The sequence below is a fragment of the Erythrolamprus reginae genome, chromosome 8 (assembly GCF_031021105.1).
Source record: "Erythrolamprus reginae isolate rEryReg1 chromosome 8, rEryReg1.hap1, whole genome shotgun sequence".
In the NCBI taxonomy this organism is placed as follows: domain Eukaryota; kingdom Metazoa; phylum Chordata; class Lepidosauria; order Squamata; family Dipsadidae; genus Erythrolamprus; species Erythrolamprus reginae.
Window position 1 is genome coordinate 2,425,834 of NC_091957.1, and position 18,664 is coordinate 2,444,497.

The following is an 18,664-nucleotide window of genomic DNA, read 5'->3' on the forward strand; positions in this document are numbered from 1 at the left end:
AGCTATGAATCAGATAAACTTCCACGAGGCTAAATCAGCACGCTGCTCTTTTTATCTGTAGCACTAATTACAGCAGCCCCACCCAACCACAGGTGGCCTCACTTATCTCCTGTAACAATCCTTCAGTTGTTCTCTCCTATGCATCACTCTACACATGTGTGGGTCCGTCATAAGTTCTTGTTCAGTATCCAGGGATGATAAGGATGATTGATCTCCTCCTGGGCTGTCTGCCAAACTCCCCCCTTCCCTGTCACTCACGCTTCCCTCGTCAGAGGAGCCTTCGCCGGCAGACTCCACTGGGAGCAAAACAGGCCTGTGGCATATGGATGTCTCCCCCACCTCCACCTCCACACTCCTTGGGGCAGGAGCTGGGCCAGAGCTAACCACAGCACCTGGTAGGCAGATTTTTGCCCCCTATTTTCCTCCCCAAAAACTAAGGTGTGTCTTATACTTTGAAAAATACAGCAAGTTTATTGCTATTCTAATTATTATTACTCTGTTGCTTTGTATGTACACCGGAGATAAATTCCTTGTGGGTCCGATCACACCTGGCCCATAAAGTATTCTGATTCATCATCATCATTACCATCCTCATCCTCATTTGTCATGCATTATTCGCGTTTCTCAGGTCGCCTTTGTGAATTATGTGACGACGGTTTCTTTGGAGACCCCCTGGGGAGGAACGGATCGCTGCACCCTTGCAAGAGCTGTGATTGCCGGGGCAACACCGACCCCAACGCAGTGGGCAATTGCGACACTTTCACCGGCCATTGTCTACGCTGCTTGTACAACACTGCCGGGAAGCATTGCGAGAGGTGCCAGGAGGGCTTCTATGGAAATCCTTTGGCTGCCAACCCAGCCGCCAAGTGTGTGGGTGAGTACCCCGTCTACAGAGGTTGTGGGTGCTCCCTCACTGGATAACAAGAAATTGGACAAGCATTTGTCTGAAATGGTATAGGGCAGTTAGGGCGTTATTGAGTGCTCACACCCATAATTCAATGCCTTGGGAGGGCAAAAACAGCTTCCCCCGTCCCCCAGAGGCCCTCCGGAGGCTGGAAACATCCTGTTTCCCAACTTTTGCCAGGCCCAGTAGGCTTGTGTTTCTCCCCCCCCCCAGGCTCCAAAGGCTTCTCTGGAGCCAGGGGAGGGTAAAAACACCCTCTCCCACCCCCCTGGAGGTTCTCTGGAAGCAAAAAACGCCCTCCCAGAGCCTCTGTGAGAGCCAAAAATCAGCTGGCTGGCCCACACATGCACATTGGAGCTGAGCTAGGGCAACAGACTGTCCACGGTTGACCTCTCCAGATTCCTAAGAGGTCAGTAAGGGGCGTGCATAAGTGCACTCAAGTGCCTTCCGACCCCTGTCCTATTGTCTCTCCTATATCCCATATATCTTCTCTTCTATCCCTCTATCTTTCTTCTATTCTCTCATTGATTTTTTTTATCCTATACTATCTCTTCTATTCTTTCTCTAATTCTATTTCCTCGAAGGTGTCCTCTATTACCTTCATTGTGTATTATTGTGTATTGGACAAAATAGATAGATAGATAGATAGATAGATAGATAGATAGATAGATAGATAGATAGATAGATAGATAGATAGATTGTTGTTTTCGTAGATTTTCACGGGTACAGGTATGACGGTCTTGGTATATTCGGGTTTCTTCCTGTGTAGGATTTGGAAATTTCTGGCGACGTTTCGACGAGGTCATAGAAACATAGAAGTCTGACGGCAGAAAAAGACCCCATGGTCCATCTAGTCTGCCCTTATACTATTTTCTGTATTTTATCTGGTGTTTCTGTCCTTGTTCTAGGGCGAACACAGCGAGACCTGAGCTGCCTTCCTTCTATAAATACTTCTAAAAACCACACCCAGCCACCAGTATTTATAGAAGGAAGGCAGCTGAGGTCTCGCTGTGTTCGCCCTAGAACAAGGACAGAAACACCAGCCTGAAGATGACGAGTGGGACCTCGTCGAAACGTCGCCAGAAATTTCCAAATCCTACACGGGAAGAAACCCGAATATACCAAGACCGTCATAGATAGATAGACAGACAGACAGACAGACAGACAGACAGACAGACAGACAGACAGACAGACAGACAAATAAATAAATAGCTCGTGTGCCAGCAGATATGGCTCTGTGTGACACCTCTGACACCAATGCCATGGGTTTGCCAGCACTGGTATAGGGTTTCCTGCCTTAGCAAGGGGTTGGACTAGAAGACCTCCAAGGGTCCTTTCCAGCTCTATTCTGATTGGACTAGGGTTTTTTAGCCAGTTGGTTGCATTTCAGTGTCCTGTGATTCCTCCTTCTTTCTCACATTCTTTTTTCCCTCTCTCTCTCTTTCTTCCTAGCATGCAACTGTAACCCTGATGGCTCTACTCATGGACCAAAAACTTGTGATCCAGTTTCGGGTCAGTGTCGCTGCCTCCCAAATGTAACCGGACGAGAATGCACCCATTGCCTGGAAGGCTATTTTGATCTACAGCCAGGGGTGGGGTGCAGAAGGTAACCGATGAGGGATTGAGGAAGGAGAAGGGGGAGAATAGCAAGAGCATTGAGACTTATATACCACTTCATGGTGCTGTTCCAGCCCTCTCTGGGCGGTTTACAGAATCAGCCTCTTGCCCCCCGACAATCTGGGTCCTCGTTTGACCCACCTCGGAAGGACGGAAGGCTGAGTCAACTTGGAGTCGGTGGTGAGATTTGAACCGCTGAACTACAGCTAGCAGTTAGCTGAAGGAGCCTGCAATGCTGCCCTCTAACCACTGTGCCACCCCGGCCTTTTCTGGAAAGTGGAGAAGGTTCCAGAAAAGGTAGAAGGGGGGTACAAAACCCAGCTTCCTTCAAATGGGCGGTGTGTTTTGGGGGGGGGGTGATGCATTGGGATTACACCTTGGTTCTCTAGAGGTTTTTCAACCTTAGCAACTTTAAGATGGGTGGACTTCATCTCCCAGGATTCTCCTTGCTGGCTGTGGAATTGTGGGAGTTGAAGTCTACACATCTTGGCTGAGAAACCCTGATCTAAGAGAAATGAATTCTGCCTGAGTCAACCTTGAGCCAGGTGAGATTCGATCCGCCAAACTGCTGGCAGCCGGTGATCAGCGGAAGTATAGCTTGTAGGACTGCACTCTGTCCACTGCACCAATGAATGCACACCCTAACCCTAACAAAGTTCACACCTCTTAAAGTTGCCCAGTTAAAGAAAGAAGCTCTAGATGACACTTGGCAACTAGGGAAGCTCCCATCCAAGAAGATTAAACAAAACATGTCCTCTCTCTCTCTCTCTCTCTCTCTCTCTCTCTGTGTGTGTGTGTGTCGCTCTCTCTGTGTCGCTCTCACTTTCTCTTTCTCTCTCTTTCTCTCTGTTGCTCTCGCTTTCTTTCTCTTTCTTTCTCTCTTTCTTTCTTTCTTTCTCTTTCTCTCTCTCTTTCTCTCTGTTGCTCTCTCTTTCTCTTTCTTTCTTTCTTTTTCTCTCTCTCTCTCTCTCTCTCTCTCTCTCTTTCTTTATCTCTCTCTCTCTGTTGCTCTCTCTTTCTTTCTCTCTTTCTCTCTCTTTCTCTCTGTTGCTCTCTCTTTCTTTCTCTCTTTCTTTTTGTCTTTCTCTCTCTCTTTCCCTCTTTCCCTCTCTCTCTCTCTGTCGCTCTCTCTTTCTTTCTCTCTTTCTCTCTCTTTCTCTCTGTTGCTCTCTCTTTCTTTCTTTCTCTCTTTCTCTCTCTCTTTCTCTCTCTTTCTCTCTGTTGCTCTCTCTTTCTTTCTTTCTTTCTTTCTTTCTTTCTTTCTTTCTCTCTTTCTCTCTCTCTCTCCCCCAAGTTGTCAGTGCAACCCGAAAGGAGCCCAGAGCAACATCTGTCACCCCATCACAGGGCAATGCATCTGCCATCCAGGTGTGGCCGGACTATCATGTGATCAGTGCCAGAATGAGTTCTTTGGATTCTCTTCCCAAGGCTGCCAAGGTAGGCTCCACTTCCCTTCTCAAGGGACTTCACGGACCCATCATGGGAGAAGGTTGGAGACCCCTGAATGGGCTTCAGATGAGGCTCTTCCTACCTATGATCAGTCTTCCAATATCTCAGGGGCGACCCCAAAGAAGAGGGAGTCAAGCTATTCTCCAAAGCATCTGAGGGTAGAACAAGAAGCAATGGGGGGAAACTAAACAAGGAGAGAAGCAACTCAGAACTAAGGAGAAATTTCCTGACAATTAGAACAATTAATCAGTGGAACAGCTTGCCTCCAGAAGTTGTGGGTGCTCCGACACTGGAGGCTTTCAAGAAGTTATTGGACAATCTGAAATTATATATAGGGTTTCCTGTTTGAATATAGGGGGTTGGACTAGAAGACCTCCAAGGACCCTTCTGACTCTGTTATTTCTCCATTCTTTGGTCCCCACTGAAGATGAATGTTTTCCTTTCTTTCCAGTCTGCAACTGTTCCCAGATTGGTTCGGTTTCCCTCCAGTGCCACGACAACAGCTCTTGTGTGTGTAAGAAGGGCTTTGTGGGTAACAAGTGCGACCAGTGTGACGTGAACTACTACTTTGACCCGGAAAGTGAGAACTGTCAGCTGTGCCCCCTCTGCTACAGCCTTGTGAAAGAGGAGGTAGGATTCCGCTTTGATCAGCCCACTTCGTAAGCCTTTCAGTCAGATGGGTTAAATGTTCTCACTCAATCGGCCTGGAAATGTCAGCGGTCGGCGTTGATCAGCCTTTCGGTCCCTGTAACAGTAGATCAATCAGCCTAGGATAGGATAGGATAGGATAGGATAGTGGAATAGGATGGGATAGGATAGGGTAGGATAGGGTAGGGTAGGAAGTGGAATAGAAAGTGGAATAGAAGAGTAGAGTGGGGTGGAATGGAATAGAATAGAATAGAATAGAATATAGTAGAATATGGAATAGATAGAGTAGAGTAGAATACAATATAAAGAGTAGAATAAAATATAGAATAGAGTAGAATAGAATAGAATAGAATAGAATAGAATAGAATAGAATAGAAAGTGGAATAGAAGAGTAGAGTGGGGTGGAATGGAATGGAAGGGAATAGAATGGAATAGAATAGAAAATAGAATAGAATAGAATAGAATGTGGAATAGAAAGTGGAATACAAGGGTAGAGTAGAACAGAACAGAATAGAATAATTAGGATAGGGTAGAGTCCTTTATTGGCCAAGTGCGATAGGACACACAAGGAATTTGTCTTTGGTGCATAGGCTCTCAGAGCTTCTTGAGTTGGCACAGGAAGAACATTCTTTCTTGTGCTTTTTTGATGATGCTTTTGATATTAGCTGTCCATTCTAGATCTTGAGACAAGGCAGGAATTTGGAAGTACAGTGGTACCTCATCTTACGAACGCCTCTTCTAACGAACTTTTCAAGATACGAACCCGGTGTTTAAGATTTTTTTGCCTCTTCTTCCGAACTATTTTCACCTTATGAACCCAAGCCGCTGCTGCTAAGATGAAGGGGTTTTTTTCCCCCCTCCTTTTTTTAAGAAAGAAAAGGGAGGGGCTTCTTGGAGGGGGGAAAAACTCTATTTAAATATCTAGGAGAAGAGCGTATTTGCAAGCACTGAAAGGGTGTCTTTTTAAGAACGAAAAGGGAACCAATTAAGTTCGTATCATGAGGTACCACTGTAGCAGGTTTATTTCGTGAATTTGGCTCCCTCGGTGACTTTGCCTATCAGAAGCTGGCAAGATGGGCTACAAGTGGTGGGACACGTGACTGACATAATTAAGAGTCAGTTGTGGTGCATCAAAACCACATGACCTGTCAGACACTGTGATGGCCACAAATATGAGAGCCTGCCCTAGGTCCTCTTCTTTCAGCCATCCTATGTGGCTGAATGAGTGGTCTTTAACTGAGGACTGGCTGCATGGCTTCTTCTTCTAAATTCTTCACTCTTCTTAACGCTCCATCACTGAAGGTTTTTAAGAAGAGCCACTTAGCCAGAATATAATAGCAGGGGGTCAGACTAGAAGACCCCCAAGGTCCCTTCCAGCTCCATTTAGTGTTTTTCTCCCAGTCAAACTTACATGGACTTCTTTCGTGTGCAGGCAGAGAGACTGAAGGACAAACTGGCCAAAATGGAAACGTGGTTCCATCAGTCCAGCTGTGACCGATCCAAAGGCGAATATCATTATGCGCTGTTGGACGAAAGCTCACGTGGAGACCACCTTCAGCATCCATACCTGTGGGAAGGTAAAAAATAATGGAAGGGGGATCATCTTATGACAAAGAGGAGATCGATGGAAACACTACACACAGAGGTGGTTCTTGACAGGGACTCCCCTGTATTGGCTCTTTCTTTGTCCGCTTTCTCAGGGTCCCGCTTTAGAGACACGGACGAGGCACCCTAACCCTAACCCTTGACGGGAGTGATGTCAAGTTGGCCACGCCCACCCAGTCAGGTGACCACCCATCAACTACCACCCAGCCACATTGTTAAGGAGGGTGCAGAGTAATCTCTGAGTAGTCAAAGATACACAAACACGGAAGAAACGTGGAGGCCATGCAGATATCCAGCTGGTAGCTCAGAGATATTAGTAAATAATTCAGTAATACAATCCCGGATACATTCAGTATATTAAATATTATTTACTTTGGCAAATATCTTAATCAGGAACAATCCTAGTCATGCACAATTACATCAGTCAATAACTCTCTATACTGTAAGCCTTGCTTGTTCAGTTTACAGATACATTAAACCATCCTTTGAACACATAGTTCTACAGCATAGTCACAAATACAAACTAGCAGAGAATAGGGAAGAGAATAATGAGAGAGGGAGGGAAAGAGAGAGAAAGAGAGAGAGATGCTTCTAGCTCCCCCTTGTGGCCATCCTTAACACTAACTGTTAAAGCAATAGTGTTCCAATACGTGTAAACATACATTGTTGGTTTCTGTTATATATTGCCAAACCCAACTAGTTATGTACATAGCATTAACACACATGACCTCAAAGCCATTCCCACCCAGTCACATGATTGCCAAACCCCCTCCCACCCAGCCATGTCCACAGAGTAATTTGGGACTCACTCCTGAATCAATCCATGGAACTGGGGGTTGGACTAGATCACCTTAAAGGTCCCTTCCAACTCTATTCATCTGAGTTCCACCCCAAATGTCCCAGGTGCCAAAGCTGCTTTCTTGGAGAAAATGACGGATCTGAAAGACTTAGTGGAAGATGCCCACCATCGGCTGAGCAACACCAGCAGAACCATCGCTTGTGACGGTCAACGGGCTACCAAAGTGTGCGGCCTCCTTTCCGACCTCTCTTCCACCCTACGGGCCACCCATGAGGACATCCAGCTGGCCACTGAGATCCTGGAGAGCACGGTACCCAATATTTAATAATAATGATGATGATGATGATGATGATGATGACGACGGTGGTGGTGGTGATGGTGGTGATGGTGGTGATGGTGATGAGGAGGAGGAGGAGGAGAGGAAGACAAAGAAAGAGGAGGAGGAGAAGGAGGAGAGGAAATAGAAGAAGAAGAAGAAGAAGAAGAAGAAGAAGAAGAAGAAGAAGAAGAAGAAGAAGAAGAAGAAGAAGGTTTTTCTTCTTCTTCCTCCTCCTCCTGCTCTTCCTCCTCTCCCCCTCTAGCACTGATGATGTTATCTAGTTTGGGTCATGAAACATCTGCAAAAAAACCTACCAAGCTCAGAGTTTAGTTTAATGTAATTTATTCACCCAATCCCAATGGGACCCATCAAGGACCCACATCAAACCCTGAGCTATAAATATTTTCAAATATCAGTACACAAATGTCCATAAGGCCATTCAACAACGTGACTTATGGTAAGTTGTTTTAGCCACAAGAAGAGGATGGTTGACACTGGAGCGACAATAATTGATCTAAATTTCTAAGCAGTGTTCCAGCAGAGAGCTGGGGCCGATTGAAAGCTCAATTCCGATATCCGACGCGATAATTTCATAACGAACGCTGGGAAGTTTGCCATATTTTTTTCCTGCCGTCGGGAAAGCCAGCTGGATGGATTTCAGGTCTCGTTCTCCGAGTTTCCAAAGTATCCTCATCTAATTTGGGAAAGCACAGGCATCTGCCCAAACTAATGAGTCCTTCAAAACAACTTTAATGGATGGAATAAATTCCTGCTAGCAAGGAAACAGACCGAGCCCTGATAAATGAAGTCCCTTCCCTTCGAAACACAACAGCAACAACAACAACAACACAACAAGGATCTACTACTCTTTCAGTGAAATAATATTTTCTCCTGTTGCTTCTGACCTTTCCCCCAACTCACCTCAGATTGTGCCCCCTTGTTCTTGTGTTCACTTTCCTATTAAAACACTTCCCTCCTGAACCTTATTTAACTCTTTTCACATATTTAGATGTTTTGATCATGTCCCCCCCTTTCCCTTCTGTCCTTCAGACTATACAGATGGAGTTCATGAAGTCTTTCCTGAATTACATCCAACCATCTATCTATCTACTTACCTATCTACCTTTCTTTCTTTCTGTCTATCTGTCTGTCTGTCTGTCTGTCTATCCTTATCTGTCTATCATCATCTGTTTGTCTGTCTGTCTAGGTATCTAACTATTTACCTTCTTTCTGTCTGTCTGACTGTGTCTATCCATCCATCCAGCCCTCTGATAACTTTCTCTAATCTCCATCCATCCATCCATCCATCCATCCCTATCCTATATACCTGCTTTCTATCTCTCTATCTCTCTGTCTGTCTGTCTGTCTGTATCTACCTATTCATCCATCCATATCTATCTATCTATCTGTCTGTCTGTCTGTCTGTCTGTCAGTCTATCTCTGTCTAGCTATCTATATACCTTCTTTCTATCTCTGTCTGTGTCTATCTATCCATCCATCTACCCATCCATCCATCCATCCATCCCTATCTGTCTGTCTATCTGTCTGTCTGTCTGTCTGTCTGTCTGTCTATCTATCTATTTCTCTCTAGCTATCTAGCTATATACCTTCTTTCTATCTCTCTGTCTGTCTGTATCTATCCATCCATCTATCCGTCCATCCATCTGACATATCTCTATCTGTCTATTTCTCTGGCTCTATTTATCCATCCCCCTTTTGCAAGTGGCTTTCCAATGCCAGTTGCAAATGTTTGTTTGTTTATTTGTAATTGACTTGCAAAGCCAATTGTCAATCATTTGCATGTGTTTACTCCTGTGAAATTGGCTCCCGGTGCCTGCTGTAAATTACGAGTGCACACTTGTTTATTTATGTGCCGTGGCCACTCGGTGCCAAATGAAAGCGATTAACATGTAAGTTGCTCATTTGTCTTTCGGTGGCAGTCGCAAACGAGAACAACTTAGTTATTTAACCATAGTTGGTTTCCCACGACCATTATACGTTGTTTTAAAAAGAATTATGGACAATCTCTTTGTGGATGCCCATTTCCTTATTTCTGTCCCCAAATAAAAAAAGCAATTTATTCACTTTTATTTCAGGAAGCTCCGTGTATCTTCAGATTATTCTCAACATCTAATTTATAATAAAGGATAGGGTAGTAACTAGTTTTTCCAACTGGACCAAAGTTTGCTAAATGGCACCACCTAGTGGGCAGAAAATAGCTGCCCAATAAAGGACATACCGTAGTACAGTAGTTGGTCAGCTTCAACGCGTTAATTTATCCCCTGGTTAGGGCTTTAAAAAAACTTTATTTGGAGAGAGTAACAGTGAAAGAGCTTGCAAGCCAGTAAGAGCTGGGAACATCATTAGCACCTGGAAAGAAACATTCAGAGCAAGTAGAGCAATGGAAAAAACCCTGCAAAGGCTTAGGGCTTGAAAAACATTATTTGCAGAGAGTAACAATGGAAAAACCTGCAAGGTAAGAACTGGGAAAACCATTAGCAGGCAGTTAGGGCTGGAATTAAAAAAAGCTACCTTCAGAGTACCCAAATTATCAGCCTCTTTTAAGGAGGAAAAGGGTGCATCTTATACACCAAAAAATTACGGTAAATACTCATTTAGTGACTTTTTGAAGTTACGATAGTACTGAAAAAAGTGCTTTTGTTATAACCGATCCTGGCAGTTATGACTGTTGTAGCTGCTCACAGTTATGTGATCAAAATTTAGGCAGTGGGCAACCAACATGTTGGTTAATTGAGAAAAAATAGTCAGTGGAACAGCTTGCTACCAGAAATCATGAGACATGCTTTATCAGTGGAGGTTTACATGCAATCACATGCAATTAACCACCAGCTTGCTTAGCAGTGGAAATCCTGGATGCAACTGTAGTTGTAAGTCAAGGAATACCTGTTTGATAACATATCCTTTAAAAAGTCTCTTATCTGCCCCTTCAAAGTATGAGAAATAAAATTTTATAAGCAGGGAAAAATAAAATAAGGGAGGGAGAAATTTTGGGGGGGAGGAAGGAGCCCACAATAACCCTCAAATAACTATTATGTTAAACAGAAAAGTGCTTAATGTACTTTTACAAACAAGTAGATTTAGAAAAAGAAATACTCAACTGTCCTCCCACTGCTACAGCTCTCAGTTTTGAAGTCTACTTATTTGGTAATAAATAAGCAAAGAATAAACCTGTTGTTGCTCACTCACGTCCTGCACAAATAATCAGACATCCTGTGTTCCTGGGATTGACAGTGAAGTAGATGAGAGGTCAGGGTCAGAGCAACCATGGATGCCAGAGTTCAAAGGACATCTAGGAGGCACGAATGGTTGACTAAGAGGAGATTGACCCATGAGTAGTACTGCTGGCTTTTGGGTCACGTCCTCACATATATTTAAGGGTGAGGCATGCCCCGCCTTAGTTGCAGAGAACAACGTTGTTCATTTCAGAAACATCTTGTCTTAAATCTTGAATTCAGTTTGTAGTTTTCAAAGAGTACCTTCTTGGCTTTGCTAATGAGCTTATTGTTTTTCCTTCCTTTCTTCCTTTTTTCTCTTTCCACCTGCTAGGATTTTTCTTCTGAGATTTCTTATCAGTCTACAAACTGGAGCCGCCATGCGATCCAATCCAATGCCTTAGCCCGCAGGTAAGTTTACATGCTGCCGTAATGCAAATTGCCCCAACCCTGTACAGACTGACTTAATTTGAGTCCACTAATTCAAATCGAATGAGTATCTGTAATGGTTTAAATTCATAATCCTGGACTTGCAACATTCCATTTAAAGTCCGCTCAAACCTTCCTGAAAGAGAGAATCCAGTGTGTTCCTTCTAGCGTTTCCATTTTGCAAACCAGAATTGATGGAGAAATTTCTCTTCAAGCAGGAAGGTTTGAGGGACATTTCTCCCACTCTAACCACTGCACCACCTTCTCACCTTCCCATTCAAGCCTGGGGTATGTCCGTCTTGTGGGGGGAGGGGGCTTTTGCAGATGGAGAAGGGAGGGAGGGCAGCCAGGGAGGCTATAGATAGAAAGGCAAAAATATGAGATTAGGATTTTCTCTCCAGAATGTTAGTAGTATGTACATAATCGTTTGGTGTCTGGTAATATATAAACAAGCTAACCATGAAGGCTTGTACGTATTGAAGCACTTTAGCTTTAAGAGTTAGTATTGGAGATTGCCACAAGAGGGAGCCATAATCGTGGTTCTCTCTGTGTGTGTCTCTGTCATTTCTCTGTTTGGTATTGCTGATTCATTGTGACTGCTGTAGTAAGAACTGTGTGTTCGGTAATAATTTATGTATTTGCAAGTTGTACAAGAAAGGCTTGTAATATTGTTAATGTATTGAAAGTTATTGACTGATTTGACTGTGTATGAGTGGACTGTATAACTTGACTACAATATTTGCTAAAGTAAATTTATTTATTTATTTATTAGATTTGTATGTATGTAAATTTGACTTGGGGCGGCTTACATCATATAATGTAAAAGACAAATCTAATTACAGTAATTAAAACTACACAACCTAAAATCCCAATATATTAAATATCAGTCATACAAATTCAGATCCCAGCCATACATCACATTTATTGGCCAGGAGGCCAAGACCTAATTGCCCCAAGGCTGGTGACCTAAGTGAGTCTTAAGACTCTTGTGAAAGGCGCAGTGCAAATCTCTGGGGGGAGCTGATTCCAGAGGGCCGGGGCACCCACAGAGAAGGCTCTTCCCCTTGGCCCCGCCAAGCATTTAAAAATACTATTTTATACACTTTAATGTATCTGCTTTGTATGACTGAACTATCACTTTCTGCTGGATATTTGCTAGAATTTCACATTTCCTTTGCTTATGTGCACCCTTGCTAACTCAGGGGTCACTCTGCCCACTCCTTAACACGGACCGATTTGGGCAAATATTTAGGCTGGGAGAGGTACACCACCAAAGTCACCAGTTTTTTTGGGGGGGGTTCCCCTCTTTGCAGGCATGTTGAAATTGCATCCTTGGTGGAAGACCTAGCTAAAAAAGCCATCCAGGCATCCAACTCGAGTTATGGTCTCCTGCGAAATATTGCAAACGTCAGCAGGATGCAGGAGTTCCGGCGAGAGGTGGACGAGAGGTGAGTCGGTGGGGCTCGAGGCAGTGACATGCTGTTAGGCTGTGCCCCATGGGTCTGCTGCGTTGGTAGCCCACGGAGTGTAGAAAGAGCCCATTTAATGTCTCCAGCAAGGGTCAAGGGTCAGCCACCTGCAGCTCTGGAGCCAATTGTGGGTCATTCATCCCTTTGGTAGCGATGTACGGAAGCAAAAAAATTCTGGACCCAAATTCAGACATGGATGGAGGAAATATTGGATGATAAACTAGAGATGAAACCAGAAATGTACTTACTAGGAATAATTAGAGGCAAACATAGTAAAGAAAATTATTATTTAATAAACCACATACTTACATCTGCAAGATTGGCTTTTGCACAAGTATGGAAGCAAGAAGAGACTCCAAAAGAAGAAATGGTGATTTAAAAAATGTTAGACTGCGCCAAATTTAGCAAATTAACATATGAAATGCAAAATCAACAAAACAAGGACTATTACAGAGTGTGGGAGAAATTGTACAATTGGGTGGAAATTTTAAAAAAAAATCCATAGTAAATAGAATTGTAAAAGATTAACTTTTTATGTATATAGGGAATTGTAAATGTTCAATGTTGTTTGTATGGTGTTTAAATGTTTGTATGTTAAATAAAATCAATAAAAAATTAAAAAAATAAACTAAAAAAAATTAAAAAATCCATTTGCTGCGGCTCTCAGTCACCGATCGACTCTGCAATTCATAGGGCGTTCGGTTAGCACAGGTAGAGAAAAAAAGGACGCTTCTGTAGGCAGGGGTTGCACTTACGGACCACTATGAATCTCAATTGCTGCTACCGGAACCCTGATCCCAGCCGTGCCAGATGCAACCCACTACTGATGCCATGCTAGGAGGGGACTCTATGGTGGAGGAACTGGACTTCCGGTTGGCTCCAGAATTGAATGGAGGGCTTCCAGCTAGGACCTTCGTAGTTCTTTGGGTGTTTACGGTTTTTATTGTTGTTGTTGTTGTTGTTGCTAACCCCAGTTCTGAGGAATCCCACTTGGGTTTTTCAAAGTCCTAAACAGGATTAAGATGAGTGTGACCGCCCCTAAAAACGTGTGTTCCTCCTCTCTTGCGTGAGAAACCAAACCAAAAACTGAGCGTCGGAGCTTCGCTTGTTAAACCGTGGAACTCCCGGACACTAGATGCCCAGAAGGGCTTTCAAAAATGATGTGATCAACCGGAAGAAAACATTTCTGCTTAAAGTTGCGATGTGTTTTCTCTAAGGCTGCCTCGGCCATGTTTGGAGATTTGCGTAAGGCTTTCCTAATTAAGGCAACCTAAATTAAATTAGATTAAAGTGAATTTAAGATCAGAAAAATTGAGATTGCTTAGGTTGCCAAGGCAACAGGTTAAGCATGGTAAACGGGGCATTTATTGGTAGAGCTTCTTTGAGTCTTGGGGGGGGAAGCTATCACCTATCCTTTACACTTTAAGATGGGCGGACTTCAACTCCCAGAATTCCCTAGCCAGCATGCAACTTTAAGCATTGTGAACTACAACTCCCAGAAATCCTCAGCCACTGTGTTAAAATAAAACGAGCAAAGACAATTATTATTATTATTATTATTATTATTATTATTATTATTATTATTTATTGGATTTGTATGCCGCCCCTCTCCGCAGACTCGGGGCGGCTAACAACAATGATAAAAAAACAACATGTAACAATCCAATTTAATAAAACAACTAAAAACCCTTATTATAAAAACCAAACATACACACAAACATACCATACATAACTTGTAATGGCCTAGGGGAAGGAATATCCTAACTCCCCCATGCCTGGCGACAAAGGTGGGTCTTGAGTAATTTGCGAAAGACAAGGAGGGTGGGGGCAGTTCTAATCTCTGGGGGGAGTTGATTCCAGAGGGCCGGGGCCGCCACAGAGAAGGCTGTTCCCATGGGGCCTGCCAAATGACATCGTTTGGTCAACAGGACCCGGAGAAGGCCAACTCTGTGGGACGTTATTGGCCACTGGGATTCATACAGTAGAAGGCGGTTCTGGATGTATTCTGGCCCAATGCCATGTAGGGCTTTAAAGGTCATAACCAACACAATGCTGCCTGAAGAACGATAAATTCCGCTCTTTCTATCCTAAAACTCATTTCCTTGCAAGTTTTGATTTTTTGTTAAATACAAAGATATCTGTGATGTCCCACAGAGACCAAACTCCCCCCCCCCCCCCCATTTAAATGAGTTGATAATTTGCCTTGCAGTGCTGAGAAAATCGAAAGGAGCCAGAAAACTCTTGTCTTGCAAATAAAAGAAGCTGAGGTTCTGATTTCAGGCTATCAGAGCAACACAACCCTCGTCCGGACAGATACTTTGGAGCTGGTAAGCATTAATAACAGGATTATTTTTTCCTATATGGTTTGTTCGTGGAATCAAATTTTCTCTCGTTGGATTATATTTTGTATATTCCTTATTTTTGCCGTTGGATTCCAGGGCTTGTAAATCAGTGTTTCTCAATTTCAGTTTTAAGATTCATGGACTTCAGTTCCCAGAATTCCTTTGAATGCTGGTGGTAGAATTCCCAAAATTCCCCAGCCAATCTGCTTTATTTTATTTATTTATTTATTGGATTTGTATGCCGCCCCTCTCCGAAGACTCAGGGCGGCTAACAGCAATAACAAGACAGCATATAATAATAATCCAATACTAAAAACAATTAAAAACCCATTATAATAAAAACCAATCATACATATAGACATACCATGCATAAAATTTTAAAGGCCTAGGGGGAAAGTGTATCTCAGTTCCCCCATGCCTGGCGGCAGAGGTGGGTTTTGAGAAGGTTACGAAAGGCAAGGAGGGTGGGGGCAATTCTAATATCTGAGGGGAGTTGGTTCCAGAGGGCCGGGGCCGCCACAGAGAAGGCTCTTCCCCTGGGTCCCGCCAAGCGGCATTGTTTAGTTGACGGAACCCGGAGAAGACCCACTCTGTGGGACCTAACTGGTCGCTGGGATTCATGCAGCAGAAGGTCTTTAAAATGTATGGACATCAGTTCCTAGAAAGCTGGTGGTAGAATTCCAGAATTACCAAGCCAATCCCAAGATACTTGGACTTCAGTTCCCAGAATTCCCTATAATGCTGAATTCCCAGAATTTCCCTCCAATCTGCTTTAAGATATGTGGACTTCAGTCTCCAGAATTCCCTAGAAAGCTGGTGGTAGAATTCCCAGAATTCCCCAGCAAATCTGCTTTCAGATGCGTGGACTACAGTTCCCAGAATTCCCCAGCCAACATATTTTATAAGGACAGACTTCAGACTTCTTAAGCATGCTGGCTGCCAACCCCCCCCCCCCAAAAAAAAATCCTCAAACATGTTGGCTGGAGGATTGTGGGAGTCGAACTTCACCCATGTTAAAATTGCTGAAGTAGAGAAACACCCTCCTAAATCTTTCCTGCAAATGAAAACCTTTTGCATTACAACGTTGTGTTAGTCCCTGTTGTTTTAGCGGTGGTTGTTTGGACGCAGTCTAAGGAAATGTCTTCATTTTGCTAAAGTTTTTGGTATGGTGCCCTGTGCAAAGCAGCCTGGAAAATAAAAATAAAGTGTTGTTTTTTTTAATCAACTATTGAATTTCCAGAGTTGGAGGTGGAAAAGGAAGTTTCTGGGATTTTCTTTCCCACGAAATGTGGGGATAGACAACTAGTTTGATTTAAATGTGGGATGAGTCAAAAATAAGGCAGAAAATCTTTCCATCTTTTTTCCACTAGATAGTTTTTTTAATTGCATGAAATTCAGTGTATTTGCCTGTAGGCAGAGTCTGGTCGCCTGTGGAGAGCAGGCTAATGTTTAAACACGGGTGATTTATTGAGCAGAAGCTATCCTGGAGGGCTCAGATGCCCCCCTCCCAGAAAAAGTACTCCAGCAACCTATAAAAGTCATAATTCTAGTAATAAATATATCTTCCCAATTCTGGGTAGTTTATAATTTCGACTAAGTCAATCCCCAACCTCTTATCTTGCAGCGCCCTCTGGTGGAGCAAGCTGGAAATCTGGTCCAAGAAGCGGAGGAAATTCAACAACTGGTTGAAACGAAACACGAGTTAGCAACCAACAAAACCTTGGCTGTAGAAACTGAGTTAAAGGCAGAGCTGCAAAAGACTCAGCCCTTGAGAGAGGTGAGTGCTTAGTGGCTTGATTTGCCCTTATTTGGCAACAAAACGTGGCACAACAAACCAGGATACAAAGAAACAATCAACTAAAGGAATGTTTGACATTCCTGGTCAGATCTTGGGGTCAACCTAGACTTATTGGATTGACTCACTCTTTTAAAAGGCCTCTGTAATGCCACAAATGGCCATTAAGTGGTAGCAAATACATATTTTGAACTAACTCTGGTCTGCCCTCTGGTGATGTGCTCGAGATTTGCAGCCCCAGTACAACTGCCCTGCGTCTATAATAACCGCATTATTCACATTTTGGCTGGGTTCACACACACACACATCATTCTCACCCACAAACCAAGGGGGTGGCTTGACCTAGCGCATCAACTCAAGCCAAGCCTGCTCCAAAGTCAAATAATTATTGGTCATCTTTACCGAATGTTTGCACTTACAACTTTTGTAGCCTGATTTTGCCTTTCTGTGTTTCTCAGCTATGGCAGAGAACGAACGATGCACAAGCCCTGGCCGAGGCCTCCCTGGCCAATGGAAAGGCTGTGGTGTCCGAAGCGAAGGCTTTGGTGACCACACTGGATGGTAAGACGAGACTAATCCTAACCATTTAATTTTAAGAACATTTTCTCCTGGATGGGTAAGCTCGCACCCAGAACCCTCCTGTTCTCTCTGGAACTTCCTTTTAAAAAAAAAAAAACTTTATCTGAACTAACCTTTGAAAAAGAAACATATACCATCTAGAACTGGACTTCCTGTGAACCAGAAAAATCTTATAAGCAAATTTTTGAGGTGAAGCAGATGTTAATTTTAATCTCGTTCACCGAACCAGTTGTTCCAAGGACTGTGTCAGGCCCAAGCCAATGTTTTGAGTTAAAGACCTTGCCTGCCAGTTGCCTCAACGTCCATGACCCTCTCATGTACGTCCGGCTGGTGCCGAACAAAGGATGACCTTGAATCTTCTGGAAATAATTTGTTGTGGCTAGTACAAATACAAGACAATGATCACAAAACTAGAAGCCAGAATAATCTGTTGTTCTCTGCACTGGAGTGTGGGTCTGCTCACTCTTAAGTACCCTGAGGGTGTGACCCCTTACCCAGAAGTACAACTCATGAGTGACTCTTCTCCTAGCCAACCATTCAAGTCTCTTAGATGCCCTTCGCACCCATGCATCCAGAAGAGGCTCCTCTTCTTCCCCTGAGTCACTTAAGACAGGAAGTGCTGACTCACCCATTCCAGAAAGTGCAGAGGGCCCTGGCTGTTCTGACCCTGACCCCTCCTCACTTTCACTGTCACTCTCAGTCTCTGCCTCGCCCCTCCACAGTCTCTGCTTCCTCTGAGTCTCTGATTATTTGTGCAGGACGCGAGAGAACCATCACAGGGGTGTCATTTTCTCCAACTTGAAACAGGATGACCGGTTTCTCCTTTCGCCGGCAGGTATAAAGACCCTGATGGCAGACCAGAAAGGCCGCGCTGCAGTCAGAAGGAAGAGGGTTGCAGTGCGGGGCAGGATTATTGCAGAGACCCAGAGGAAGGTCAAGCAAGTGCAGAGAGCCCTGGGAAATTCCAGAACCATTTCGGCAAAGGCCTTCGAAGTTGCCCGTGATGGAGAATCAGTCTCTAAGAAAAACACGAAGGTAGGACTGCGTTGTGCTTTCTAGATCAGCAATTCTCAATCTTGGTAGAGGTGTGGACTTCAATGCCCAGAATTCCCCAACCAGCATCCTTTAAAATATCTGGATTTCGACTTCCAGAATTCCCTCACCAGTATGTTGAATGATGGCTCAGGAATTCTACCAATCCAAGACACACATGCACGCACATAAATATTGTATCTGTTGGAAGGGGGGTTCTCTGTGGTCCCTCTTTTACAGTACAGTGGCACCTCTACTTAAAGAACTTAATTCCTCCCGTGACCAGGTTCTTAAGTAGAAAAGTTTGTAAGAAGAAGCAATTTTTCCCATAGGAATCAATGTAAAAGCAAGTAATGCGTGCAAACCCATTAGGAATGAAATAAAAGCTCAGAATTTGGGTGGGAGGAGGAGGAGGAAGAAGAGGAGGAGGACAGTCGCTGACGA

The 18,664-nt window shown here is 43.8% G+C and overlaps 1 protein-coding gene across 2 annotated transcripts in view; it reads left to right on the plus strand.

Annotated features, from left to right (window-relative positions):
• The window catches only part of LAMC3 (laminin subunit gamma 3), a 58,105-nt gene that overhangs the window by 34,426 nt on the left and 5,015 nt on the right, over positions 1-18,664 (plus strand). For both annotated transcript variants that reach the window (XM_070758483.1, XM_070758484.1), the window contains exons 14-25: positions 629-874; positions 2,357-2,510; positions 3,816-3,958; positions 4,422-4,600; positions 6,051-6,195; positions 7,127-7,332; positions 10,909-10,985; positions 12,317-12,451; positions 14,682-14,799; positions 16,439-16,591; positions 17,068-17,170; positions 18,024-18,223. In XM_070758483.1, the coding sequence (XP_070614584.1) occupies positions 629-874; positions 2,357-2,510; positions 3,816-3,958; positions 4,422-4,600; positions 6,051-6,195; positions 7,127-7,332; positions 10,909-10,985; positions 12,317-12,451; positions 14,682-14,799; positions 16,439-16,591; positions 17,068-17,170; positions 18,024-18,223 (1,859 nt within the window). The remainder of the gene's footprint in view (positions 1-628; positions 875-2,356; positions 2,511-3,815; positions 3,959-4,421; positions 4,601-6,050; positions 6,196-7,126; positions 7,333-10,908; positions 10,986-12,316; positions 12,452-14,681; positions 14,800-16,438; positions 16,592-17,067; positions 17,171-18,023; positions 18,224-18,664) is intronic.